The 27,191-nt window shown below is 47.5% G+C and overlaps 13 protein-coding genes across 13 annotated transcripts; 8 read left to right on the top strand and 5 right to left on the bottom strand.

Moving 5' to 3' along the window:
• Window positions 1-676: 676 nt before the first annotated feature.
• FMAN_09471 (uncharacterized protein) lies at window positions 677-2,153 on the bottom strand (the record flags this gene model as incomplete). The annotated part of the gene is made up of 3 exons (XM_041830319.1): window positions 677-733; window positions 801-1,361; window positions 1,422-2,153. The coding sequence occupies 3 exons, from the start codon at window positions 2,151-2,153 to the stop codon at window positions 677-679; spliced, it is 1,350 nt and encodes a 449-aa protein (XP_041680994.1).
• Window positions 2,154-3,379: 1,226 nt separating this feature from the next.
• On the top strand, window positions 3,380-4,069 carry FMAN_09470 (uncharacterized protein; the record flags this gene model as incomplete). The annotated part of the gene is made up of 1 exon (XM_041830318.1): window positions 3,380-4,069. The coding sequence occupies one exon, from the start codon at window positions 3,380-3,382 to the stop codon at window positions 4,067-4,069; it is 690 nt and encodes a 229-aa protein (XP_041680993.1).
• Window positions 4,070-5,651: 1,582 nt separating this feature from the next.
• On the bottom strand, window positions 5,652-6,169 carry FMAN_09469 (uncharacterized protein; the record flags this gene model as incomplete). The annotated part of the gene is made up of 2 exons (XM_041830317.1): window positions 5,652-5,696; window positions 5,741-6,169. 2 exons carry the CDS (start codon window positions 6,167-6,169, stop codon window positions 5,652-5,654), a joined length of 474 nt encoding a protein of 157 aa, XP_041680992.1.
• A 1,702-nt stretch (window positions 6,170-7,871) lies between these two features.
• Window positions 7,872-8,342, top strand: FMAN_09468 (uncharacterized protein; the record flags this gene model as incomplete). The annotated part of the gene is made up of 1 exon (XM_041830316.1): window positions 7,872-8,342. One exon carries the CDS (start codon window positions 7,872-7,874, stop codon window positions 8,340-8,342), a length of 471 nt encoding a protein of 156 aa, XP_041680991.1.
• Window positions 8,343-8,736: 394 nt separating this feature from the next.
• FMAN_09467 (uncharacterized protein) lies at window positions 8,737-9,459 on the bottom strand (the record flags this gene model as incomplete). Its single annotated transcript, XM_041830315.1, has 2 exons — window positions 8,737-9,215; window positions 9,270-9,459. The coding sequence occupies 2 exons, from the start codon at window positions 9,457-9,459 to the stop codon at window positions 8,737-8,739; spliced, it is 669 nt and encodes a 222-aa protein (XP_041680990.1).
• A 1,341-nt stretch (window positions 9,460-10,800) lies between these two features.
• On the top strand, window positions 10,801-11,175 carry FMAN_09466 (uncharacterized protein; the record flags this gene model as incomplete). The annotated part of the gene is made up of 1 exon (XM_041830314.1): window positions 10,801-11,175. The coding sequence occupies one exon, from the start codon at window positions 10,801-10,803 to the stop codon at window positions 11,173-11,175; it is 375 nt and encodes a 124-aa protein (XP_041680989.1).
• Window positions 11,176-11,419: 244 nt separating this feature from the next.
• FMAN_09465 (uncharacterized protein) lies at window positions 11,420-13,057 on the bottom strand (the record flags this gene model as incomplete). The annotated part of the gene is made up of 3 exons (XM_041830313.1): window positions 11,420-11,964; window positions 12,026-12,300; window positions 12,351-13,057. 3 exons carry the CDS (start codon window positions 13,055-13,057, stop codon window positions 11,420-11,422), a joined length of 1,527 nt encoding a protein of 508 aa, XP_041680988.1.
• A 1,178-nt stretch (window positions 13,058-14,235) lies between these two features.
• On the top strand, window positions 14,236-15,393 carry FMAN_09464 (uncharacterized protein; the record flags this gene model as incomplete). The annotated part of the gene is made up of 1 exon (XM_041830312.1): window positions 14,236-15,393. One exon carries the CDS (start codon window positions 14,236-14,238, stop codon window positions 15,391-15,393), a length of 1,158 nt encoding a protein of 385 aa, XP_041680987.1.
• An 873-nt stretch (window positions 15,394-16,266) lies between these two features.
• Window positions 16,267-18,040, top strand: FMAN_09463 (related to monooxygenase; the record flags this gene model as incomplete). Its single annotated transcript, XM_041830311.1, has 7 exons — window positions 16,267-16,386; window positions 16,441-16,706; window positions 16,756-16,824; window positions 16,876-17,133; window positions 17,180-17,625; window positions 17,673-17,760; window positions 17,818-18,040. The coding sequence occupies 7 exons, from the start codon at window positions 16,267-16,269 to the stop codon at window positions 18,038-18,040; spliced, it is 1,470 nt and encodes a 489-aa protein (XP_041680986.1).
• Window positions 18,041-18,622: 582 nt separating this feature from the next.
• FMAN_09462 (uncharacterized protein) lies at window positions 18,623-19,628 on the top strand (the record flags this gene model as incomplete). Its single annotated transcript, XM_041830310.1, has 4 exons — window positions 18,623-18,691; window positions 18,743-18,866; window positions 18,919-19,148; window positions 19,206-19,628. 4 exons carry the CDS (start codon window positions 18,623-18,625, stop codon window positions 19,626-19,628), a joined length of 846 nt encoding a protein of 281 aa, XP_041680985.1.
• A 2,121-nt stretch (window positions 19,629-21,749) lies between these two features.
• On the top strand, window positions 21,750-23,034 carry FMAN_09461 (uncharacterized protein; the record flags this gene model as incomplete). The annotated part of the gene is made up of 6 exons (XM_041830308.1): window positions 21,750-21,908; window positions 21,970-22,048; window positions 22,112-22,255; window positions 22,309-22,422; window positions 22,477-22,671; window positions 22,739-23,034. The coding sequence occupies 6 exons, from the start codon at window positions 21,750-21,752 to the stop codon at window positions 23,032-23,034; spliced, it is 987 nt and encodes a 328-aa protein (XP_041680984.1).
• Window positions 23,035-23,185: 151 nt separating this feature from the next.
• On the bottom strand, window positions 23,186-24,133 carry FMAN_09460 (uncharacterized protein; the record flags this gene model as incomplete). The annotated part of the gene is made up of 1 exon (XM_041830307.1): window positions 23,186-24,133. One exon carries the CDS (start codon window positions 24,131-24,133, stop codon window positions 23,186-23,188), a length of 948 nt encoding a protein of 315 aa, XP_041680983.1.
• A 437-nt stretch (window positions 24,134-24,570) lies between these two features.
• FMAN_09459 (uncharacterized protein) lies at window positions 24,571-26,312 on the top strand (the record flags this gene model as incomplete). Its single annotated transcript, XM_041830306.1, has 5 exons — window positions 24,571-24,690; window positions 24,741-25,211; window positions 25,268-25,698; window positions 25,752-25,957; window positions 26,038-26,312. 5 exons carry the CDS (start codon window positions 24,571-24,573, stop codon window positions 26,310-26,312), a joined length of 1,503 nt encoding a protein of 500 aa, XP_041680982.1.
• Between the last annotated feature and the right edge of the window lie 879 nt (window positions 26,313-27,191).

The raw sequence follows: 27,191 nt of genomic DNA, 5'->3' as shown, positions 1-27,191 counted from the left end.
AAGTATAGTTTTGGAATTTTGAGCTGCTGATAATCACTACATAACTGAGATTAAGAGATCCATTGGAGCATGCAGTTAGTAAAGAAATTTAGACTATTAAAGTATAATCTGGTAAAGAGATAGCACCTTGAAATTGTCTAGAAGGCTTCAATTGCCTACCTAACAAGAAGATTCCTAACCCCCTGGTCTCACAGACGTTATGGCTTTCGATGGGACCATCGCTTGGCTGACTTCACCACAAAAAATATAGCGAGGACAGTGGTTATAATCCTGTTGCTTTTGAAAGTTTGACTTGCAATTACCTTTTGAAGGGCGGAGAGTTGGTCCTAAGATCTGAATGGCCTTCAACCACCTAAGATGCTTTCTGCTATTACAAGTTGCCTGATGAATTCCACAAACAGCGTCAGCAGCTTAAGGGGATCTATTAACTAACTATTATTTGGTATTGGACGTTTATCTTATCTGTCGTGAAGGCGGTAAACTATAAGCAGTGTAGGAAAGTAGCAAACTCAGGTAAGCCTGGTCTCAAGCTGGAAAAATACTATTAAAATTGTTATTATAACTATTACTTAATCTCCTGTATATGTTATAATACTATAGGCAGTAAGACTAAAAAGTACAAAGAGTTTCTAAATATTTCAATTGAGATTAACTAAGAAGTTCACTCTTGTTATTCCTATTCCACAAGCGGCTTCTTTCGCTGATCTTCCTTGTATGGCGCAGGCTGGACTACCTAGAGAATAAATGTTAGAGGTTTATTGAGAGCAGGCAATGAGCATTCGGTTGCACCCAGTACTCACAGCGCGAATCATCTTTTGTGGACTCCCGTCGTTCCCCCATTTGACCATAACTTCTGTTCCGGGTGTTGAGTACTTCACCTCGATGATACAAAGAGAGATCATCTTCTTGAACCAGTAGCTATAGCAGCGCGAGACGGCACAGCCAATCAGTCTGTCATCACCATAGACACCACTTCCTCTCACGCCTCCCCACTCTCGTGGCATTTCCATGAAGTCCAGCGTCTCGTTGCAGAAGAGAGATGCATACACATCTATAACATCCTTGCTGTTCCATTCTAAGGTCACGAGGGCATTTGGGGGGTCGCTGGCTATTTTCTTCAGGGTTTCTTTGCCGATAAATTCATGGTCGAAGTTAACAAGCCAGCCCCATCCAAGGTCAAATGGTGTGCGGTGATGCGCGGAGGGATTAGAGCTATAGTTACCAGAAACTCCGATATGCAGCACGGCCGGAGAGACCAAACCTGAAGTTCGAAGAAATTGACGGTATTCAACCATATCGAGGTCATCTCCATGGAACGAAGGCAGGAAATCGAGCCATGGAGTAGGAAACGCCCCTTCCACCTGGAATCGAGTAAGCATCGCAAGCAAATTTAGTAGTCATAACAAATAAGGGCAACGAACGTGATTCACTGTCTTGGCACGGTAGCCGAGTTGACGAATACCGAAGTCAGACCCATACGACAAGATGGCGCGATAGACAGCGTGCGCTTCTTCAGCTGGACCCCAGAGTTCGAAGCCTCGCTCGCCGGATACGCCCGCCCGAAGGCATAGAAATCTATGCCCATCGATGGACATCTTCCTGGAATGCATGAATTTGAGGTCGGCAATGGATGATTTGGTAGCCGCCTCCATCACTGCTACACTGCTGGGGCCCTGAATCTGGAAAAGATACCAATCGTTGGAGACGATATCGACGGTGGCATTAAACTTTCGATTTCCGTGATGAAACTGATAGGCCGCCCAGGTGACTCCGGGAACAGAAGTAAAAATGAAGTCATCATGATCGAGCATCATGAGAACTCCTTCACCAATGATCGTTCCGTTGTCTCGGCAAAAGATGGCATGCTTGGCTTGGTTTGGCTGGAAGTTTGGCCAGTGGTTCGTGGAGAGATACTCAAAGAATGCCTTGCTGTCCGGGCCCCGGACTCTCATCTTGAGGAGGGGGGACCAGTCACCAATATAACAAGTCTTCTTCCACGACAGGCTCTCGTCAATCCAGTCGGTGAACTCAGACGCCTCGAACGTAGTGATAAAGCGTGACCATGTATTGACAGACGGGTCGACAGGAACGTTGGGGGCAACAGGGACGGCATTCTGTTCTCCGTGAAAGTCGGATGCGGCTGATTCGGGCATTGTAGGATGTTTAAATGTTGTATGAAGTAGAAATCGGTATGGGCAGGTTAAAAGCTAACTTGTGTCATGATGGATAAAGGGAAGGTATCAGAACCCTTTATATAGAGCTGAAGGATATGTTTGGGAATTAGCACAATTTAGCAGAAGCAACACGACCGGGGAGTTCATACGCCATCAGAAACACCCTAGTGAAGTTGCAGTAAGCCGCCGGGCCGCCGTCAAGATCCCAAAGAAGCTTGGATTTTCACATTGCCGTTATGTACCTCTTCTATAATTGGTTAGATTTAAGACCTATGCATTTTCAACCAGTCAAAAACCCTATGCTAGACAACACAAGGACTGACAATGTTGTAATGGCGTACGGCGAATTTCCGGTAGGCGGTCTTTCTTTCTATGGTAATTATGGATTTGCGGACTTTTAGAACTTTCCAATTGTCCGAATAATCCCTACTACAGTGGTTTAGAGTTTAAAAGATGGAGGATGCTTGCGTAATTGTTGGGGATGTTCCAGGGTTTGATCACTAGTCCTATGGCAGTTATCCAAAGAGGCGGTGATAGCACAGTCGCATTTCACTTTCTACCTCATTCGTAAGCATAATACATCCACGTAGTTTTGCAACCATCACGATATTTGGCAGCGCATTAACGCAGACTATCATTGTTGTTAAGGACAAGTATAAATACGAGTTATGCAATGCGACTCTGTCACTGGCTCAGAAGGCTTAAAGTAGAGCGTCGCGCGTTAGGTTATTTCGCTTATTGAAAATTGCGACGCTCCATGATTTTACCTTCTACTCTTAAACCTTGGCAAAATCAGGGTCGCAGAATCAGAGATATGTAAGTGCAGATAAGCACTTGAGATTATGGAGCATTTTCTGTCTTTAATGCAGAATAGAGGGAGTAGAATATAAAGGTATGTCAAGCTAATGAAATGACTAAAGAGTCCCTGGTCATAATTCGGGACAGTGGCAAAAACAATTCGGGATCCTTTACCGAGCTTCGGCCAATATCATGAATTGACCGACTACTTATTATGTTGTTTTAGTATTATCACGAAAAACTGGGGGAATGACTTGGCAGACCGCTCTTAAAATCAACTGCATGTCAACTGCGCCCTTAAGTAGGCGGGGTCCATGATCTTTTGCCGTGCAATAAATATATCCTCTCTCAGTAAATACCCTCTCCATATCGAACTACAACTACATCACCACACTAGATTCACCAAGATGAATGCCCCCACTGATGAAAACTGGCAGCCCAAAGCCATAGTCTTTGATCTCCTCACCGGTCTCTTAAACTCCTGGGATCTATGGGACGCATCAACCCCATCCAAGACCCACCAAGACGGCGGCCGCTGGCGTCAGCGCTACCTCGAAATCACCTTTGGCACTGGCTCCTACAAGCCCTACGAAGATCTCGTTAGACAAGCCGCCTCGGAAGTCGGTCTCCCGCCATCAGCACCTGAAGCACTCCTCAAGAACTGGTCTAGCATCGAAACGTGGGATGAAGTCCCCGCTGTTCTTCAAGCTTTAAAAGCGCAGGGCTATAAACTCGGTGTTATTACCAATTGCTCCAAGCACTCGGGATATATCGCTATTCGAGGTGTTGAGGAGCAGGCCAGTGTTGGGTTTGCGACACCGTTTACTTTTGATGCTGCTGTTACCGCTGAGGAGAGTGGGTTTTACAAGCCTGTTAGGGAAGCATATTATGCTATTCTGCCCAAGTTGGGGGTTGAGACAGAAGATATTCTTTTTGTTGCTGGAAGTGCAGGGGATGTTGAGGGTGCGACGAATGCTGGTATGAACGTTGTTTGGCACAATAAGATTGGGTTGACGAAGAAGGGAAATGCAGTTCCATTGAGGGAGAGCAGGACGTTGGACGTTGCTCTCAAGGGGTATTTGAAGAAACGCGAGTAGTAACTACATACATTCAGCCTTTCTGACATAGAATTGGTAACTAACCGTTATCTTCTGGGTTAAATAAGGATTTATTTCATCCCAATTTAGGCTAATTTAATATTTAGAGTCATTTCTTTAAGTTAGCATCAGGGCTGAGTGGAGTCTCATTAATAACGTTTTGAGTAACGTACTATATAATATTCATCAGTTTATTCCCAAAGCTCCTCCGCCCACTGAGATAGAATTCACCCTCCTATTATGGTATTTAGTCAAAAGAGAATGTCGGCCTCCTGAAAATATACTTCTTTCCCTCCCACTTGTTCTTGTCCCTCGTTAGGCTGGTCAGCCCTGTTAATTACTCTCTGCCCAGTAAATCTTGCCATTCATTACTCAATCCGTTCTTTGCAACGCGCTACATCGATTCGGGCTCACTAGCCTTTGACCGGGGTGCAGCAGCAGGCCTATCCTAGCCCAGTGCGTCTGGGAAGTTCCATTAACTTATGAAGAAACTGCGTGCTCACATCATCGACTTAGCGACCATCGCCTCGTCAACGCGCTAGAAGCTTCTGAGACTGCCACTGTTGACCCGTCAACTTTATTTGAACATTTGGAGACTTTCACCCTGTCTGCAACTTCGTCAGTCGACACAAGCTCTCTTCAGCCGAGGAACCTCTCTGTCGCAGAATCGGTACCTACCTCGACTAATGCGGCCACTATGTCCGTCACATCCTCCACCACGTCAGATGCAGCGATCTCATCCACCATTGCTCCTACTTCCACCTCATCTTCAGTCCTTGGAGCCTCTAACGCAATCGGCCGAGACGGCCAGATTTTCCCCACCAAAGTACAGGGATGTCCCTAACACTGACGACCAACCAACATTCTTGAAGAGGCCAAGACGGCATTGACTCCAGTCTTCTCTTAGCGCGCACCTCTTCATGCTATCATTATTCTCACAGCTACCGATGATCTTCAGCCGTTCACTTTTGGCTTCCTTTTAATCAACATTTACCTTTGATCGTAAATCCCTAACGACAGTTCAGGGGCGAGCGCTTAGATTGACTCTGTCAACATTCCCGGGACATTGGTAGGGGACCAAGGCCTTACCAGGCAGACGTAACCTTAGTGCTGGCACAACAAGGGAAGCAATCAAGTACCCGAATTAATGACGGTTTTCCATCTCCGCCGGAAACTGGTTCTGAAAAGTGGGCTACAATCGGGGTCGAGTTGTCGTGTCCTTAGGCAAAATTCACAAACGATGGACTGCAGCAATGTGATTTTAGGCGAAGACAAAATATTCGCAAAGAGATTCTCAATTGACTGGGTTGATTAGCTGACATGAAATGACCTTGTCTTTCTATTTCATCTTAGTGGGTAGATCCAAGCTTAAGATAAGAGTAAAATTCGAAAGATCACTCCTTGATATCACCGTACTTCATTGCAGATATGACTAGGTAGATATGGGCTCACAACCAGAGCTCCCAAGACATCTACTTTCCGGCCTTAAATACACACGATACTTGTCCCCGTTAGAAGTTACTAAGTTCTCTCGGCTGATTTAAGCTCTCAGCCTGTTAGAAGATGTACAATACCCACGCCATCATGAACCCAGCGAGACTTGAATCCGCCTGCTCTGTGTCTTAGTCTACAGTTCTCTTTACACTACCTCAATCAAAGGGTACAACTCACGTGTGAAAGTATCTGCCCCGCGTTCTTAGACGACTCCGCTGCTTGCCCGGAAGACGTCTCGGTCGACGTAGATGCCTGGGTTTGGGTCGCACTACTGACGGCTTGCGATGATGCCGTAGCGCCAGAATCTGATGTAGTTATGGAGGCATCAGCTTGATTAGGTACACGCAGGGCAGTCCCAAGACAGGACGCCGGCTCGCTCTCTGTCGCGCAGCAGGCATTGAGTGCCTTTTGTCCAAGGCCGGTGCATTCTTTACAAATCACCGACGCGCAGGAAGAGATAGTCGGAGCACAGGTCTGGATAAATGCATTGCACTCATTGTATCGGGTTTCTTTAAAGCCGATGTCTTCGCTGAGCTCCGGTCCTAGGTTGGGAAAGGGGACATCCGCGGCGACCAGAGCCGCGCAGAAGAGCAAAAAAGCAATCATTGTAGGTTAATGTTAAAGTTTGGAGGGTGAAGGACTAGTTGGGAAAATGCACGCCAGAGCGCAGATCCAGTATGTAGGTGCCTTTATATAATGCCAAGCCTGGTAGGCCTTGACCTCACTACTGGCGTTTGACTTTACATCCCCTGTCTTGAGTGTACTACTCTGCTGAATCTGCCCTACCATGAGGCTTAGCACGAGCCTGTTTGGGAGTCAATAGTAGAAGGATAACGCAGGGAGTGACAAAGATCGATCCTAACGATTGGATTCTCAGCCACACTAACGGCATGCCTCATCCGAGACAGCAGGGGGGAACAAATACTTGCTCTTTCAATTGGATTCTCGACCGCGCTAACAGCGGTGTGGCTTGGAGCTGGAACATCAAGGCCGCTCAACGGCACGTTTCATCCGAGACGACCCCTCTGATAGGCTGCTAAGCCATGACTTTTCTTATGTATCTCAGGGCCTCAGACACAGCTGGGTCCTACTCGCAAGCAAAGACCGTATCTACAGTAAGAAATAGATACATCGTATTAGCTGATATGTGTAAACATGACCTAAGTTGCTCGGGTTGTGCTTGGGATTGTCAGGGTTGCAGACTGCAAGAATATTATGGATCTCTTGGTCGACTGTCGTGACCTGGAGCGAAACTGGAAGACTTTAAAGACTGATTTTGACGTATGAGAAACTTTTATTCCTCAATGGACCAACTAAGTCGGTTTTGTGTGCCGAGACTATTAAGCTACGATGCTTAAGAAGGTTCAATTGGTTACTGCGGAAGCAATTGGGTTAAGTTTATCTCTAATATCGTGACAGCCTCGCGCTAACCCCGCCTCATTTCCCTTTAAGTAATTATGGAACTACTTGGAGGTCCAGCCAAGTTCATCGTGCCTGGATGAGAGCCTGGCTGATTCTTACAACAACCCCAACATTGCTAGCGTCTCAGACTGTTTCGAGATGGAGCGCCCCAGCGCGTCGGATTCTCGAGATACACTAAATATCTACATGGCCTATCTCTTTATCTACACTGTCCAAGTTCCTGAAAAGTGTCCTCGTGTCTTTCAAAGCACTCACCATGGGATAAGCGGGCCTCTATGGCATGATCTTGCAGTGCAAACAAGATGTCACTTTTGGGATCTGGGACCATGCTATCTATTGGCGTGAGACGTGCCTCAACATCAGTCCAGCACAGTCTCAGCCACCGATTTCGGTCCAGTCTATGCTACTTGCTGGCATTAGCATGGCGTCTCGTCTTGCTTATTTTCACGCAGATGTCATCATGCCCTGTGCCCCCGTCTTCAACCCATAATTTGTCGCTTTCATCAGCACAAGATTATCACAAGAGTTATTAATCAGTCGGCAGTATGTGGGAGATTGAAATGGGTACGGATAGCGGCGCAATCGGTAGCAGAAATATGTTCCAGCGCAAGGTCGACCCTATCGTCAACGGCATTAGCAACATGGAACGCTTCAAACCAGCTGACAAGGTTCGCACTCATAAGACTACAGTGATCATGCTTTCCAACTTGCAGTTTATCAAAGGTGTCAAGATCGTCATCCAAGCGGCATGGGGTTCAAAGACTACTCTCTTGTCGTGTACGGCGCCAAGGAGCGACAGCCGAGCTACGCTATTGAGATGGAAAAGGTTATAGCTGAATCTGGCCTTTCCTGAAAGATTATCTTGGCTGGATTCGGTGACCCCAAAATGGTACTGCAAGATGCGTGGCTGTTCATGAACTCGTCAATGTCTGAAGGTCTCCCGCTTGCGATTGGTGGAGCAGCCTTGACCGGAGTTCCAATAGTTGCCACAGAGGTTGGAACAACCGCATCAGTGCTCACAGATCCAAACAAGCCAGAAAAACAGTATGGAGAAGTAGTACTACCTAATGATCCCATGGCACTCGCACGTGCTCAACTGAGCATGCTAAGCATGGTCGGGCCGTGGTCCAAGTTTACCGCGGACAGCCAGGAAAAGCGACCGGTATTGCCGGATGAGGTTTTGCCTGAGCACATCGAATGGTTGGCACGACGTTTTTACGACAAGGCAAACGATCGTCGTAAACTAGGATTACTTTCGCGTGAGGGGGTCTTGCAGAGTTTTCATGCGAGTCGTTATCTCAGGAAACATGAGCAAATGTATTGGATTCAATGGTATATGTCCAACATGAGGAAGTAACAGGGCCTGAATGACTTTCCTTTCAAGTTTGGAAGCCCAAAGCCATTGCACTTTGTGGACAATTAGTTAGGGGATGAGAAAGATATGTATTGATATAATTAAGTTCTCCGTGCTGATTGAAGCTCTCAGCCACAAGTCTTGACTACAAATAACACTTCATAATAATAAGTTAAAGATCTTTAGGACGGTGTATGATAGAAGCATATTGTGGATGCAATTGGGGAGCTGTCTATTGTGTTGATTACAAAAATAGGAATTGAGACAGAGGGGAATAGAACATGGAATTTGGATACTATAGAACGGGATGTACTGTCATCATAGCATATACGCAGACAGTATTATAATTTGTCAGTGACAATGAAATTCCTTGCATGTACTCTCACTGAGAAGAGAACTACCATGGGTTATCGCTGACCCCAGCGTATCGGTATCCTCCATTCTGCGCCAGCGAACTGCGGATCTGCGCAAGAGCTTGAGTAGCACTCCCGCCATAAGGAGCGCCATCCAATCCATAGATAATACCGTCAATACCCACGCCCATGAGCTTCTGAACCAATTGCACTTGATCCACCACCGCCGTCCAACTGAATACCTTTCCGAATTTGCCACTAGTGACCTCCTGGCGCAGCTGAGTACATGTGAGATGTGCATCTCCTGACTCTGTGCAATCGCCAAATCCTTCTTTGAGGTTCATCCAGCCATATGAAGCTACACGCTTCTGGATATTGGAAGGCCCCTTGTTGTTGAAGAATTGCTGCAGGGGGGCTGATCTGCCATCTACATTCAGAGCCTCGTTAGCAGTGAGGCCGGATTGTAGAAGTCGGTATGCGTTGCCATTCTCGTTTCCGTAAAATCCATACAGGACGCGAACACCTTGAGGCGCAAGGATCTACCTGGCTAGGTCCCTAAGAGCTGCGATTGAACAACCCCATTCTGCCGGTTTGCTGGGATCGCAGGCGTCGGGGTTCTTCAAATCAAGCCAGACAAAAGTAATGGCCTTGCCAGCTTTGTGATGAGCAGCGACAGCAGCGAACATTTCTTTTGCTCTGTTGCCATTCTTGCTTGGTCCATCGTGCGAGACCCACCGGCCATCTTTGCCTTCTGAGAATAAATCCATCTCTAAGGCGTTGGCACCGTCGTTTACAGCGCGTTGAACAGCGTTTATGTCGTTACATCAATGAGCGATAGCATAGAACGGCTTCTTGACAGCTCTTACATCTAGATCTGGCAGGATATTGTGCAAGCCATCAGTGGTGCTGTGTCTTATAGCGAGACTACCTTCATGTTCAGGACTGACAAGAGGGTTCGCCAATGTGACAGCGGCGACAGACAGGCTTGACAAGAGATAATGTAGGCTTCGCATCGTGATATGTTTTTGGGGGGCAGGTGAAAGTGAAGGAAGAAAAAAAAAACAGCATGAAGGATTACTGCTATTATTTATATGGCTTTTGGATCATGTGCTGTTAGACAGTGCTGGAGGATTAAACCAGGCACATTTGGTGTGAAGGAGCTAGTGTCTTGCATAAGCCTCAAAATAAGTGAGAGTTCTACCAGAATTACAAAATAGGATTTAGGCCACCTTCCGTAACAGGCTCGTGAAGTTGATCGTTCGATGGAAACTTTCGTAGCGCCTGAATAGGGACAAAGTCCATACTCAAATGCAACCAATGGGAACGCACATAGCGGACAGCAGCCAGCACCACCAGGGCAAGTGTTTTAGAACTTGATGCTTCATAGATTGCGGTCTACACTTGCCAACCAATCTGAGTACTTTGGACAAGAGAGATTCCCGCATTTTATGTTGCACCATGTATACTTAATACTTATGTTTTGATTCTGGCTGCTGTAGGGTGTAGAGCGGCCGCTGATGGCATCGATGCTGTGGGTAATGAAGTAGATCTCCATCCAGTATTCTTGCATCTTTATTAGAGAAGAAATTAATTGTTGGGTTATTTTGTCCTAAAAATGAAGATGACGTTGAATGGAGATGTAGATGTCACGGGACATCTTGCACGTTCCTGATAGCGAAGACTGTCATCAAGGCGTATAGTCAATGTTCACTCTGCATGACTTGGTTTGGCATTCGGGGCAGCCACCTGAAATAATGCTTCAAGGTCGAGATGTAATTTATTGATTTGTTGGTTCAAGCATTTCTTTGTTCTTAGTTTAGGCCAGTTCGGACTTTGGGGCCATTTCTCTGCGTCATCTGTTGGTTGGTGCTGTTGGTCTACCCGATGTGGCTTGAGGCGACTGGTTCGCTAATCCCTGCCCGATGCCTGATCCCGTTGCCATCCTTCAATATGAGCCATTTCAACCCCTCACCCCGTCATTCTTACATTCTATCATCTCCTCCATAGACTTTGCGGATTGATACACAGCTTGCGCAACACGGTCTTTGTACGTGATTCTGATGCCACGTTCTATGATAAAAAGCTGGCTAACATTAGAAAAGTTCACCATGAGCCTCACAGACGAGAATTCGCCTGTCGAACAGCTCTTCCTCGATCGCTCGATCCACGACGTCCTGACAAGGAGATGGCCCGCAGTTGAGCCATGGGCTACTATGTATATCGATGCCATTCGAGAGCAAAGATATGGCGATGCTGTGTGGGCACGGTATCATATAGAAGGAAACGTTGAAAATGGTGTTATTATTAGCCCATCGTCGAGCGATAATATGCCAGTTTTGGACAGTATCAGAGAGGATGCCGAAGAAGCGAAGATGAACGAGCCCGAGTTCTATGCAAAGGCTCTGCAATTTTACGCCAAAACTAGTCCCTTGGATGGGCACCCTGAGGTTATTAAAATTGTATTTGAGGTGGATGAGACGTAACCTCGTGGTGAGGAGTACGCAGAGGGGTGAAGAACATGGGTGGTATATATATAGATGGATTCTGCCGCTCGAGATTATTTAGGAACTAACCTGTATCTAATGACTATTGTGTGGTTTTCCTGCACCAGACAAAACCTGAGAAAAGTATCTAGTAAAGCCATCTATCAACAATTATTCACAGAAGGGCTGAAGCTGTAATATGTGGCTATAATAGGCACGACCAAGCTGCAACAGCGGTACTAGACTATCCAGGACTATTCGATGCATATCCAGAATCAGACTGTTTCGTTGCCTCACCAGCACCATCCTCCCCAGGCCTTAATAGATCTTCAATCAAATCACCATTATCAAATGAGAACTGTAGCTCTTCAAGGAGAGAGGACGGATCAAAAGAGTCCAAGTCGAAATTATTTGGCCACGCTTCTCCCTGTCCCTCAAAATGTGGGTTGGCACCCTCACCACTAGGCAGCTCAGAAACAAGAAGCTGAGGTCCTTCAGCCAGTGCAGGCATATCGTTGCTAGCTTCAGGCCCTTGACCTGGACTGCCCAGGCGCCTAATTTGCCTCAATTCTTGGAAAGCCTCCTCGATTAGGGTCCTGACACAGTCACCAGCTCTTCGCCTCAGGTTCTCCTCCACAACGGTCAGGTCTCGATCTAACTCCCTCCCCAAAACTTGTCGAAGACGCTGCGGCACTTCCCTCAACATATACTGTTCATACTGCGCCAGAGATCCCGATTCAGGGTGTCGGTAGGCATCCTCCTTCTGTGACACTTGGCTGTAATCATAGACTAAAAGTGGTTAGCGATGTAAGGATACAGGAAGCCCTCTTGTTGCACCGGGTCAACTTACATGGAGAGGGGATATCATCAACAAGCACATGCGGGAATAGAATCTTGAAGACTCGCTTCCACTTCTCGGTCTCCGAGAGCTTTTGGTTAGCTCGCTTTCGTGATCTCAGGTTTCTTTCTTGCGTTGCATCAAAACCCTCTACATATCCCATTTCTCGCAGTGGACATGGTTCATCGGCTCTTTGGTGGTGCGTCAGGCCTTGCTGATCCGTGAAGGGTTGCCAGCAACGGGCGCAACGATATTGAGGTTGCTTATGACGTCGATAAAGATGCTCCCTGCCCAAATATTAGAACTAAATGCTAGGAGGTGATTTGCTCACACCTACTTTACTCGATGGACGTCATTCCAGCCAGGACCTGGACATGTTCTCCAGTCTTTGTACTTTGCCGGATTGTATTTGAAGTACGGGCAAGCGTACTTCAGATTCTCGTGTTGTTGAATGAACATACCGCTGCCCCCCTGGTCTTCCCTGTTCCCATCCTCGCCCTCGTTGTCTGTCTCGTAACTGTCCCTTTCCGTTGCTTTTCTCTTCTTATTTCCACAGTTAATAGTGTTAGATGGCTCACTAGGGAGATGTGAGCCCGAAAGTGCCTCTGATGTCCTCGGTGCGTTTTTTGAATTGTCACCAGCGTTCTTACGCCATGCGTCTAACTTTAGACGCAGCCACTGCGCTGCAACGAAGACAATCTTTTCAACCATCAGACTCTTCTGATTATCGACACAAATATCTGTGATGGAAGAACTTTCATCGCTGTCAGGCTTTGGAGAGGAATCTTGGTCAAGTTTTTCTTCACTCGCAGACGATGGGCCAGGCTCGGGAGAACACAATGCATCAAGATACCCAGGAATATCCTCGGGACTTTCGCTTTTAACTCCATGTTTGGGTGATCTGATTTGAGGTCGGTATTCCCCGCATTGGGTTGGTATTTGTAAGTTATCCGAACTGCGTTGGACGGAACCCGGCCGTGAAAGCGAATCGTCAGTGTACGTATGTATGTCTTGATTTAAGCCGTTGGTCGAGTCGCTCTCCATTGTCGCCTCTGACATTGGGATCTTCTTCTTTTCCCTCACGTCGTTTCGTACAGCCTCTTAAACTTTGGTGTCTCTATAAATAGCATAGCATTAAGCAGATGTCGCTGGAGTGATTTCGAGGTTACCTTAACTTACTAGAATACTGTATGACCGGTTGCTGGTGTAGTGACCGCAAATACATGTAAACTGCTTACCCAGTGCAGGGCGAAGGCCCGGTGGCAAGAATGAAGGGGAGCTAACGGAACTCTCTCCCCCAATTGTTGTGGGCGGGGATAAAGGGAAACCACAGAATAAGTCTTCAGGGGTTGGCATAAAACTTGCTTTTGGTGGCACGGAGCTCATGGGGTTGCAATCTGTTCCTTCGTGTTTTGAGCATTTCGTTACGTCACCAGCTGAGTCCAAAGGTGTTGGGTACTGGTCCGTGGGCAGGAACTTGGATTCTGCCCCGGGCTCTGCAGAGCTTGGAGTGGACGGCATGCTAGCTTGTAGCTGATTCAGTTTCAATCAGGTAGATAGATACAACAAAAGCAGAACTCGGTGAACTGATTGCCATTCAATGCGGGGCATTGCTTGTATTTGAACCCAATGAATAGCTGTATCAGGTACTGTGCACGGTAGCACGTTGCTAGCCAATGAACGGTCAGACAGACCGGAACACTGCGGCTGAGAAAGACTTCTCTTCGTTTTCCGCAATTGCGCATAACTGGATTGAGCTAGCACTAATGTGACAAATGCGTTCTGTAATTTACTCTAACATATTCCAACAATATCCTGGACATCTGAAACGTAGATTACTTAGACTTAGTTATCCAATTATAAGTTTAATCACAATACTTTATCATTGGTCATCTGCAGACAGCTATAGTGATCAGGACCGATGCTGGTCTTTCGCGTTGCCCGTTGAACCCCAGATTCTTTCATCGCTTGCGAGATTAAGTGGGCGCCGCGGATACCATTTGCAGAAACCCGATTGGCTGAGCAACAACATCAAGATCTGAAATACCTCGGCGTCTTGGACCCACAATCCTTCTCTCCCGCGCGTTGGTCCAGCACGGATACAAATACTGACCTTGACTTGACTTCAACACACGCGCCAAGCTACCCCTCCTAATCTGCCAGCCTCCAAACCCTCCTTTCTCATCGCCCCATGATCGACCTTCAATTACCGCTGACTCGCCATGCCGCAAGACGAGCTCCCCAAATCCGCGACCCAGCCCAGCAATCCTGAACCTAAAAATGAACGCGCTGTCTCACTGGTCGATCGCTTCACATGGGGCAACTTCACCTGCACGCAGTCCACAGGCGGTGTGGCCCTGATGCTTTCAAAGAGCCCTTATTCATTTCGCGGTTTACATACCATTGGCGTCGTGGTGTTCATTCTCAACCTTGTTCTTTTCTTTCTCTTCTGCTCAGCTATGGTATATCGGTTTGTTCGGAGACCGGCTAGCTTACTGAAGTCCGTGACGAAACCGCCTGAAGCGTATTTTACGGGCTCCCTGTGGCTATCGATGGCGACTATTATCATGGGCATACAGAGTTTTGGTGTTCCTCACGCTGGATCCTGGCTTGTCGATACCGTCCGGGTTCTGTTTTGGATTTATGGTGCTATCACGCTCACGTATAACGTTGTTATCTTTGTGGTCATGTTTTCTCTCGCGCCGTTTGCACCTGGTAGCATGAGCTCTCCGATGTTTCTGATGATTTACAATGCCATGCTTACCGGGACTGTCGCATCAGTAATCGCAGCGGATCAACCTCCATCAGAACGAATACCCATCATAGTTGCCGGAATTGCGTTCGAGGGTCTCGGCTGGATCCTGTGTCTTCTTTTCCTCCCCCACTTTGTCGGCAACCTTCTCGTTAACGGTCTCGGTCCAGTCAATCTCAGACCAGGCCTCTTTATCTCCGTCGGTTCCGCAGGCTATACCATCATAGCCCTGATCGGCTGCGCAAAAGCAATCCCAGATGGGCACGGCTACTTCGCGAAGCACCCCACTGCAGCAGAGACGCTGAACATCATGGCGCTGTGGGTAGGAATCTTTCTCTGGTTATTTACCTTTTGGCTTTTCGCAATTGCCGCGGTTGCGCACGTGCCCATTCTGGTTTCGAAACTCCGCGGGGATAAGTCTCGACAGCAGATGAGTTTTGCGCTTCCTTGGTGGGCGACTGTCTTTCCAAATGTTGGGTTCACGATTGCTACGGTGTATATCGGGGAAGAATTAGAATGCAGTGCCATATCATGGGTTGCCACTGTTATGACTATCTTGGTGTTTGCAGCGTGGTTGATGGACATGTATTTGCATATGAAGTCGATATTTCAGAAGCGCATTATGTAGATTATTACCAACATAGAAAATGGAACACAAGTCAAGCGCGTAAGTGGCCTTTTTCATTCGACTCGGCCACACTGCTTATAGCGAAGTCTGAGATTTCACACGGAAGAAGCGTTTCTTGGATATAAGGTTAAATTTTAGGTATCTTCTGTCCATAAATAACGCCCATGTAGGTTTTTCTACCCGAGATAAAACATATTGATAGTTAAATCTGACAAGTAAAAAGGACAATGCTAGCTTCGGCTCACCCTAATGCGTATAATGGGGGGCCGAGCGAGCCGTCCCGCCCCCTGTCAGGCTCGTATCGCTTAGAAATGGCCGCGCAATCTGTTCCCCACCTGCTCCTGGCTAGGACCTGTTCTCCGCCGATTATGCAGGTGTTAGTTGTCTAAACTCTATTCTCTCTGGTTGAAATCCTTCTGGCTGCATCTATTTCCTGATTTAGGCGTGATATGATGTGTGTTGGCGTGTGGTTCGGAGCCGAGGCATTTCGGCCCGCGCCGTTCGCCCGTGACAGAAAATGACGGACAGATGCACTAAGGACTCGACTAAACACGGACGTCGCCTTCCTAGCCGTATACGGCATATATCTTGCGCCTCTTACATAGTCAAATTCATATGATGCCTTGTAACATAGGCACGAACTATATAATATCCTGCCTATTTTGGCGCACGCTGTCTTAAAATCAAAGTTGCATTACTGTATTTGTCTTACATAATTCTATCTGAAATTGAGATAACGCCAAAAGGAGAGTCCAAGCTACCGCGGAAAACAACGCACACAGCACGAGGAACTGGGTTCCTCTGCTAGATGAGCCTGCGTACAAGCCCCGAAACATACGCATTGTTTGTGTTGGGGCCAGCTTTCCAGGCCTTATGCTAGCTTATGAAGCAAAGTACAGCGAATCACTACAAGGGTTCATCGACCTGACTATTTATGACAAGAACCACGATGTCGGGGGAACGTGGCTTGTTAATCGATACCCTGGCGTGGCAGTGCGTTTATCCCATGAGTAGGCTCCAAAAACAATAATTGACTGACATGCTCAGTGCGATGTTCCAGCGCACATATACATTTTTCCTTTTGAGCCAAATCCAGATTGGTCCAGCTTCTATGCTTCAGGGCCAGAAATCTGGGCCTATATCAAGAGAACTTCAGATAAGTATGGCTTAGCTGAGAATGTCAGATTTCAATCGAAAGTGACAGATGCCATGTGGAATGAGGGTACAGGAAAATGGAATCTGAAGTTATTTCAAGATGGCGAGGAAAAAGGGGACGAGTGTGATGTATTGATCGACGGTTCGGGGTTTCTAAAGTATGCTCACAGCGAGTTCAATTAAGATATCAAAAACTGACGGCGTTAGTAACTGGCATTGGCCTGATATTCCTGGTCTCCTTGACTTCAAAGGACAAATTGTCCATACTGCGGATTGGTACACCTCTCTACTCCCTTTACCGCGGTATCTCTAATAACAAATTGCCAGGAATCCTTCTATCAATGTGGCAGACAAAACGATAGCAGTCATTGGAAACGGTTCATCTGGTGTCCAAGTCCTGCCGCATCTGCAAAAGACCGCTGCCCAACTGACAACCTATGTTCGTACGCCAACATGGATATTCGCCAACTATGCCTCGGAACTCACAAAAGACGGCACAAACTTTGCCTTTACAGAAGATGAAAAGAGGAAGTTTCGAGAGAATCCTGCCTCGCTCTGGAAGTTTCGTAAGGACATTGAAAACAGGTTTGTAGCAGCTCTAACATCAGGAATCCTACTGAGTCATATACAGCCAAGACAACTTTTGGAACGTCTTCTTCAAAGAGACATCCGCTCAAAGAGCCGCTCTCGAGAATGCATACAACCGTATGCGAGAACGTCTCGGCAACGACAAGGAGCTGTGCGAGAAGCTAATTCCAGACTACGAATACGGATGTCGACGCCCAACACCAGGCGATAGTTACCTTGAAGCTCTTCGTCAGGATAACACACGTGTCACTTTCGATCCAATCGTTCAGATCACCGAGTCAGGGATTCAAACTACACAAGACTATACTGACTTTGACATCATCGTCTGCGCGACCGGTTTTGACGCAAGTTTCCGCCGCTCGTGGACGGTGCAGGGGCGGAATGGTTATCAGCTCCATGAAGCGTGGGGGGAGTCACCGGAAGCGTACTTTGGGGTTGCAGCGGCGAATATGCCGAATTACTTTATCTTCATTGGACCGAATAGTCCAGGTAAGTGAACTTTATAACAATAGGGTTGCATTACTGATAGTCCGCAGTGGGCCATGGCTCGCTTCTAGACAGCGTGTTTTGTGTCGCCAAATGGATATTGAAGTGGTGTAGGAAGATTGCAACCGAAGATATCAAGTATGCTCCGCCTACCGAGTCTCCATGATATGATCCAATAGGCTGACGTTACAATAGGTCAGTATGTGTGAAACAGCAGGCGCTGGATGATTACAACGTCTACCTGCAAGAACTGCTCAAGCGGATGGTGTGGACTGGCTCATGTCGAAGCTGGTACAAGAATCGTAAGAAAGAGGGACATGTTACCGCAGTGTATGGTGGAAGCCGCCATCACTTTAGAGGTAAAGTGTTCTCTCGTTTCCTGTCAACATTTAGGTCCACTTTTACTAATCTTAGATGACGTCCGTTCAGAAATCCTCGAAACCTTTAGAACAGAGGACTTTGATATTGAGTATAAATCAGTCAACAGATTCCGATTCATGGGTAGTGGAAGGACCTTGAGGGAGTCAAGAGGAGAGTACTACGTGCTAAAGTAACGGGACAGTTGGTCCAATAGTTAGTGTAGATAGTCTTAAGAACTTCAAGTGCGGAGACGGAACTCGGGTTACACGAGCCATCCATCTTTGGTGATTCGTAATTACCGACAGCAACTTAAGTGACATATCATATTGTGACCCAAATGACGTGACATGCAGCATGCGTTGTATCCAAGGCATCGCCTAGACGCGTACACAATCCTTCTCGGTCTTTCGGCCCTACAGATTGTGATATGTCACTCCTGGAGGTGGATCGTCGGTCGAACCGAGGTCTCTTCTTGCGGGGAGGCGGACGATGATGATATCGGTAGTTGAACGGACCAACGGGTGAATACAATTGATCGACAGAGGGCATATACATCGTATTATATTACTCTTGATATCACACCACCTCCCAGAAACAACGAGAAGCTACCCAGCGCTAATCAGGCTTTGACGACTACGCTATGAATTCCACCAATACTGCTTCGGCTCTACCCACCATCAAGCTTAATGATGGAAACGAAATCCCAATGGTTAGCTATGCCTCACTGTTATGTACTCGACCTGGAGTTAACGTGAAACAGATAGCGTACGGCCTAGGAACAGCAAACTTCAAGAAGGGAGGACGAACCGATTACGACGAGAACGCATTCAACTATACGTTGAATGCAATAAAGAGTGGCTTCTATCACCTCGACGGTTCTTCATGTACGTTTTTCCAATAGTCTGTTCACTCGTACCTCTTCTCATATGTTTCTAGCGTACGGGAACGAGGAGGAGCTTGGTGCAGCTATCAGAGCATCCGGCGTTCCGCGGGAAAAGCTTTATGTTGTCACCAAGCTCAACGGTTGGAAGAAGCAAGACGTACAGAACGCTTTTGATACCTCGTTGAAGAAACTGGGGCTTGATTATGTGGATTTGTATCTCATCCACGCCCCGTTCTTCGCGGAGAAGCCTGAAGATTTACAGGAAGCTTGGGCTACCCTTGAAGTCATTAAACAGTCTTGAAAGACTAAGTCAATCGGCGTCTCTAACTTCATACAAGAGCATCTTGAGACCATCCTCGCCACAGCCAAAATCCCTCCAGCAATCAACCAAATCGAGTACCATCCCTATCTGCAGCATGGTAATCTCATTGAGTACCATCGTAAGAACACAATAGCCCTATCGGCATATGCGCCATTGACAGCTATCATACGCGCAAGGCCAGGTCCCGTAGACGCTCTTTATGAGAACTTAGCTAAGAAGTATGGCGTCACTGAAGGGGATATTGCGTTGCGCTGGTGCATAGATCAGAATATTGTGGTTATTACAACGAGCTCCAGCGAGGAGAGGTTGAGAAGTTATATGAGAAACGTGTGGAGCTTTAAGCTGACAGCTGAGGAGATTGAGGGTATTGCAATGATGGGGAAGCAGAAGCACTTCAGGGCGTTTCAGAAGCAGTGGATTGCAGAGGGAGATTGGCGATAGGTCAATCGAGATTATCGCAGTTCATAAGCCATGAAATCAATAGAACGGAATTACCATATATCTTAAAGAAGACGGAAATTCTATATCGAAACACCTATATCACCTCAAGCTTCTAGAGTCTGTTGTTCCCACCTCACATTAGATGAGTCCCATGATTGTTAATAAACCAAACTCGAATTTCTTTTCCGGACATAGCTGCGACTGCAATGACCTTTCTGCCTTTCCTCGTTACGGTGCCAGCTCGAAGGAGCAGCTGGTAAGTCCAAGACGGGTTCGGGTCTTTTGTTGACGTTGTCCTGGCGCGCTTTAGCTCGCCCATTTCTCCAATCCACCAGAGCCTCAAGTCGTCTTCATTAAGCAACACAGCAGCGATCTCCGATTCTACACTGGCACTACCTAGCCTAGCAACAATACTGATGTGCCATTTCACTGATCAAGAATCTGCCTTCAAAGCGGACCGCCATCTGAACTGACCTTTCCTATGTGATGCATTGAAGTCTTGTGCTAGTAGATGTGCTGGCTAGATCTGTAAGGAGAGGGGTCGGTGAAGCTCTCAAGGCATCAGTGCCTTCGGCCCAGAGTCCAGAGATATTCCCCTACAAGTCTCCGTCCACAGCATACTCCCCTGAGATGCGGCCGGCTTGAGTAAGCCAGAACAGATCGGTGATGTTGTCGTTAACCGCTACACTGCTGCTGCGCTTACTCGGTGTCTTCGCTCTAGGACCCATCTCTCCATAGACCAAATCGATAGACCCCGTTCATTTAGGGGATTCAGAGGTATATCTTCCCGTCATCAGATTGCCGTCATCAGACGACCTTTCGGATAAACCCACTTGTAAATGGAAATTCCTCGATTTTGACCCACTGGAATCGCTGATCAACCGTTTGTTGGGATGGAGTCTTTGGATTCCAGCGTGCAGCATCGATGGAACTATCGGGGGTTATCCAGTAGATCTCTTGCTTACTGGCACATAGTGACACACATGCAAAGCTTGAACCTATACCAAGTGCCGTATTTGCATCTTCTACGTGAATGGAGTCTTATTAGCTGCCTGAGCCTAATCTAGGGTATGCGCTCCGCAAAATTTGATCTAACTCAATTCGTATTTGCATCTTCAACAGACTGTGAAGTGCTACCTTTGACGAAATCGTCAATCACCTTACCCTGACTGGTTGTCCAAACTGAGCAGTCTTTCAACTCGGCAATAGGCTCCAAGACAGCAAGTTGTGTGTGGAGCGATATCTCCGCGGACCGTAGAGACTTTATGCATCTTTACAAGCTGGAAATTGCGGAACCCGAACGCATTAGTGTTCCGGCATTTATGCTTTAGGAGGCTATATTACTTTCGTAACACAGACAGACAAGCGCATGAAGGTGGTGAAGACCGTGAGTGGCATCGATTTAGGGACGCTATATTCAGAAGGGCTTGGGAACTATGATGAATATGTGCTTCCGAATTTCCGGAGCTCGCTCGAATACGCATACAAACAGCCCAGATAAGAAATTCCAGTCGCCAAGCTTAATCTAGATCAGACTACCGCAGACGTATGACCAGAAATGCCGGTATTCTACCAAGGAATATGCAGTTACCACCAAACACCTCATGGCCACGTCAAGACGGCATCGAACTGGGATTTACGACTCGCTTACCATTACTACAGCAGCCTAGACGGCCTAAAAATGGAGAAGATATATGACAATTCGATTCATGCATCTGCTTGTCGCGAGGAACGATGTTACATGTTGCTGTATCCCACCCGTTCAAGACCCCACTCTCTGCGCTAACGCTCGCGGCTGACAATCGCATCAGGCTTGGTAGGATCTGGAAAGAAGGCTCAAGCCTACTACGGTAGCCGGTTCGGGTAAGTCTTTCTTCCTTTCTGCCTGCAGGCTCGATGATTTGTTCGGCCCGTATCCATGGGAAGTGGAACCCATGAAACCGATACGCGCTAGCGATTTACTTTGGTACAAGCGTGAAGCCACATACACCATGTCGCTGATCTGGACAGGTATAAAACCAAGGCTGTTGTGGTAGGAAGGATTCCCCTTCTTCATTTCCTACTTGAAATTTGTCATTCCTCTGCAGAAAACGGAGTATCTCTAACCGCACGCAACTCAAGATGGTCAACACACTGCCATTCGGCGACAAGCAAATCCCAGTGCCTGGCTTCGGGGCTATGGGTTTAAATTCAGCCATGGGCAGCGATCTTGACCTCGAACAGGCTGAACCAGTCCTTATGAAAGCGTTGGAGCTTGGCTGTACGTTCTGGGATACTGCTGTATGTGTATTACTGAATGACGGCTGGTCAAGGTATTGTTGCTGATGGCTATGGGCCGCAGGTCGCTTACAAGAACGGCGCAAACGAAAAGTTGCTTGGTGACTTCATCAAGAAGCACAACGTTCGCGACAAACTCTTTGGTGATTATAATAGTGTCCTAGTACTGTATTAAGCGTGGTTGCTGACGAGAAGTTGCGGTGTAGTCGCGTCGAAATGCGGATTTGACGTGTTCTCGCCTCAGCGAACCGTGACCAACTCGGCAGCTCATATCAAGGAATACATTGAAGGGACAATCGAGAGGCTTGGTTTCACTCCGGATCTGTACTATCTGCACAGAATTGACCCCAGTAAGTTGAAACACTGTATCTATGCTATTTCCCTCAGCGTTAACAATATCGAGATACGCCACTTGAGGAGTCCATTGGTGCTCTGGATGAACTGCGCCGTGCTGGAAAGACCAAGTACATTGGCCTATCTGAATGTTCTGCGGCGACCTTACGCAAAGCTCATTCAAGTGCGTATACATGGTGCAGTGCCAACAAAGTTTAGTAGTACTAATACATTCAAGTCGCCAAGATTGATGCCGTCCAAGCCGAGTACTCTGCCTTCGAAACGATACACGAAACAAACGGTCTTATCGAGACAGCCAAAGAGTTGGGGATAGCCTTTATAGCATTCAGTCCTTTAGGGCACGGCTGGCTGGTAGACGAGTTTGATTATAAGTCTCCCGACGACTTCGCCCCCAATGATTTCCGCCGCACCGGTAGGCTACCTCATTTACAAGCGAGGTGAAGCATCACCAGATAGGAGGCTAACGTTTATAATAACAGTCCCAAAGTTCCAAGGCGAGAATTTCTATCATAATAAAGCAATTGTAAATAAGATGAAGAAGCTAGCTACACAGAAGGGCTGCACAGTTGCGCAGATTGCACTGGCATGGGTAGCAGCGCAGGGGCTTATCAGCATCCCAGGCACAACGAAAGTTTCGCGCCTGGAAGAAAACTGGGCATCTCGGGCCGTCGTTTTGACAGAAGAAGAGGAAAAGGCAGTGCGCGAGATTGTAAACGGTACTAAGCCGGTTGGGGAGAGGTTCGCTGCCAATATGCAACACTTGGTGGGTCATTAGACTCATAGCGGCCCATGATAATCATGCCTCACTTTGTTATCTTGACGGTTTTCCAAGATCTGAGTTGAGTTTTCTTGACTTTAGGCATTAGAATGCAAGTAAAACGCACTCCAAATCCAAAACTTATCTGTGGGCTTACGACGCTTTACCATCATTGTGACCTAAACAGAGGAGGCTCGCCTCGTTGAGAGCGCCACATATTGGTAGACCGGAAGAGGTCGAAGCAGCCTGAAATGACCCAGCCCCATGATCGAGCAAATTCTGCCGTAACTTCCCATCCGCTAGGGTCCCATGGCTCGCGCCAGACGATCACCCCAGGGCCTTCACCGTGACCACGCCCCGTAAAGGCACGACATAGACCCCCCTCGTCATACGAGTCAACGCTTCGCTCAAGTATGTTGTTGCGAAGCTGAGCTACGGGGAGTAGATCGATCCAAGGATGGTGCTCTGTGTGGTATTGAAGACGGGTCGGCCGAAGACCATGAGGCAAAGTCTCCGTGTTGAGATTTATGCTATCGGGCCAAGGCCCAGCAACGACGAATAGTGAGCAGGCATCATCGTGCATGTGATCAGCAGAAAGGCCAAAAACATCTGCATTCAGCATCAACGCACGAGAAAAATTGAACTGAGATAGGCTGGAGAGCATATCGCACCTGACCATCCCAGTTCTTCTGTCGTGGCTCACAATCGTCTCGAATACACGAACTATGGCCTGATTGTCCCACGAATGCAACTGAAGTATGCTGACTTTGTCTATGAGCATCTTGAGGTCAATTTCGTGATTCAGGACAGCGCTGATCAAGGCCGGGACGGATGCTGCATTGAGGTGGGCGGGCGCGGACACGGCTGTCGAGGGGTCGAGAGCGGAAGGCGACGGCTTCTGCCGTTGACGAGCGCCTACGGGGAAAATGTTAACGCAGCTGGATACCTCACAGGTCCGTTTGTAGATGACGACGAGCTTACGGTGGGACCGCTGATTGATGCGATTTTGAATCTTTTTCCGTTTCACCGAATCGGCTACACCGGACCAATTATCCTTATCGCCGATGACACCGGATTGCAGGAGGAGCTGGTGATCAATTCTGGCGGGTTCAGACATAATTGATCGGAATGGCTGAGGGATATGGAGTAGTACTGGGTAAGGTTGCGTCAAAGTCGAAGCAAGTGTGCGATTATATGCAGAAGGATGACAGAGTGACTAGGCTGAGAGAATTCAGGCCGATAAAGCGATTAACTGTAAGTAGTAATCCATAACGAAGATCCATGCACCTGTCACCAGCTTGCATTAGTTCCAACGCTAAACGCGCCTTGGCTCGCTAGTTTAAAGTTTCGGCAAAGGCTCAGCGTAGTAATCACTCTTGGAATAGTCCACGACGGTGACAATCTCCTCAGTAAGGACTCTTGGCAGGCGATCCTGAACGCGCGGCAAAGGTTGACCATTGACCGTATGAAGACATGATACATATAAAACATGAACTAGAATATCGTATTGTGGAATGTGGTTCTCATAAGCTTATCACTGACAGCAGAAGTAAAATGAAGTTTGCAGTTCTATACCTAGTCGGCCAATTGTTCGCATCGACGAATGCCGTCGACACGAGGGCTAAGAATAGCAGATTGCCTCTCCAGCGAGATGGAATAAACTGCCAAAAAGCCGTACGCACTGCATCATAGCGGTGTACAGATCTTCCAACTAACAGGAGTAGTGTGCGACTTTAGCGACCGAATTCCCAGGCAGATTCCATTATCACGACGATGATACCGACTTCACAATCTGGGACCAGAAACAATTAGAGACCGTCTATACCTGTCGCGTCCAGCCTGCATCTGCCACCGAGGTCTCCAGAGTCTTGCAGGTCCTTGTGCACAACTGGTGCAGATTCGCAGTCAAATGCGGCGGCCACTCGCGATTTCCAGACGACTCAGTCTCCGTCGGTGGTGTTACCATCGACCTTGGATTGATCAACAATACCGTCGTCTCAGATGACGCGACAACAGCTCGCGTGGGCGGCGGGTCCCTCAGCCGCCAGGTCTTTGCTGCTCTTGATCCGTATGGTTTGGCATACATTGGTGGAAGAGTTGGGCAAGTTGGCATTGGGGGTTTCACTCTTGGTGGAGGTTCCTCAGTTCTCGCCGGAAAATATGGATGGGCACTGGATCATGTCCTCGAGTACGAGGTGAGAGAATCTGTTGCTTTGCTTGTCGTGATATGGAAGCGCTGACCCCCAGAAAGGTTGTTCTACCAAATGCCACGATTGTGACGGCATCCCAAGATTTGCATCCGGATTTATACTATGCTCTTCGAGGCGGCGGTAACAATTACGGACTCGTAACATCGTTCAACATCACCGTGTTTCCCCAAAGTCCTGTGTATACCGGTTCGCGTACCTTTAGCGATGACCAGACGGGTCGAGTACTTGAAGAGGCAGAGAGAGTCTTTACAGTCCAGGACTCTGAGGACACCGCGGTAGGTCTCGAGTACCGGTATACCTACACTGCACAGAGTGGCTGGAGTATCTCAACTACCCAAAGATACGGGGAGCCAATACTGTACCCCCCAGTATTTGATAGCCTGAACAACATCCCGGCATTAGGGAATCTTACCGGGGGCATCAACAGTATTGCCAATAGCACGAGTTCGCAACAAAGATTAGGGATAACAAGGTAAGAAAGCTCAATTGTTCTGTTGTTTCGGGCGACTAAAGACAAAACAACAGAAATGTGTTCAGCACTATGACGCACTATCCATGTATAGACTTGAGCAAGAAGGGCCTTGATATCGTCAAGAGCCTTGTGGAGGGAAAAGGTTTGACTAGCTTGAATCCACAGCTGATCACATATTCCATACCTGCCGCGACAATGGCAATGTCCAAGGCAAGAGGCGGCAACGCTCTCGGTCTTGACGTCGAGGGACATCTTATTAGTAAGCCATTACCCCCCAACCTTGGTCTACTCCAGGCCATCATCTTTCAATGATGTGAAAATGAGCTGACGATGATTTAGTCAATCTATTCTCCTTGAGCTGGACTGATAGCGCAATGGATAATGCCGCGTATGCATTGGCAAATGACTTTACTGCAGACTTTCAAAAAGCTGCCAAGAGTCTCGGCGTCTTCCATCCATTCATCTATATTAATTATGCGAACCAGGGACAAGATGTTTTTGCGAGCTACGGTGAGGAAAATCATAGGAGATTGATCGAGGTACAGAGGGCGTTAGACCCCGAGGGTGTCTTTACATCTTCGGGGCTTTGGACTGGCTTTTTCAAGGTTCGGTGATCCGCTGTACCTGTACGTACACAACTCGTGTACTTTCCAGCCTAAATATTCGGGCTGCGCAAATGGCAGTAAGTACATGTGTTGGGTCCTGAGAGTAATTGGAACTCGGAGTCTTTTGAGGATCCAAGGGGCTCAGCCAAAAATGGCACATCTAGGGATTTCTTGTTGCCTTTCGCATTGGGGTTTAGAGAGCCCGAAATTCTGGTCGAGCTAGCGTCTATAGGAATGGAAAAGAATGTCTCCAGGCGTACACCTCGATTCTTCTACGGTGGTCGTAGGACGATGATTTTGGTCTTGCTTTCGATATTCCCAACACTGAATGGTAGATACTCTTTCCAATCTTGTAGGTTAACTGCGAGGAGTACGGATGAGAGGTCGTAAAAACCACTAGCTCGTGATGCTTCCCGGATTGTCAATCCAACTTGGGAGCTAGGCATTGTGGTAAGGTCTTGCTTCTGTTGTCCTGTGCCTTTGAGGTCAACAGTATGCCAAAAGAACGCACTTTTTTATAGTCACCAGCAAGGTGCTCAGTAATCTGATCAATATTCTCGATCTTCTCTGGGACGAAAAGCATCCCAGAGCTGTCCTGACTAAGTACACAGCTATTGCTGACTTTCAAAGCCTTGTCCTACGATCCAATGCTTGCTGATCCAGCGAATTCGACCTCTACAGAAGGCAGATCGATATCCCTTACCCGAACAGAGATTTGATCGATCCTGCCTTTTAGATCATCATGAAAGACTAACGAACTTGTTCAAGATTCCGAGTTGAGTGAGAATAGTTGTATTTCGGACAATTAGGTTTCCTGTAGACTGGTAGATAACGACCTGCGATACACCCAGGTGTGGCTGGAGGAGATTGAGGCCAGCATTCACCACA

Source organism: Fusarium mangiferae (genome assembly GCF_900044065.1).
Source record: "Fusarium mangiferae strain MRC7560 genome assembly, contig: FMAN_scaffold004, whole genome shotgun sequence".
NCBI lineage: Eukaryota > Fungi > Ascomycota > Sordariomycetes > Hypocreales > Nectriaceae > Fusarium > Fusarium mangiferae.
The sequence above is the reverse complement of the archived record's forward strand: the minus strand, read 5'-3'. Positions and strand labels throughout refer to the sequence as shown.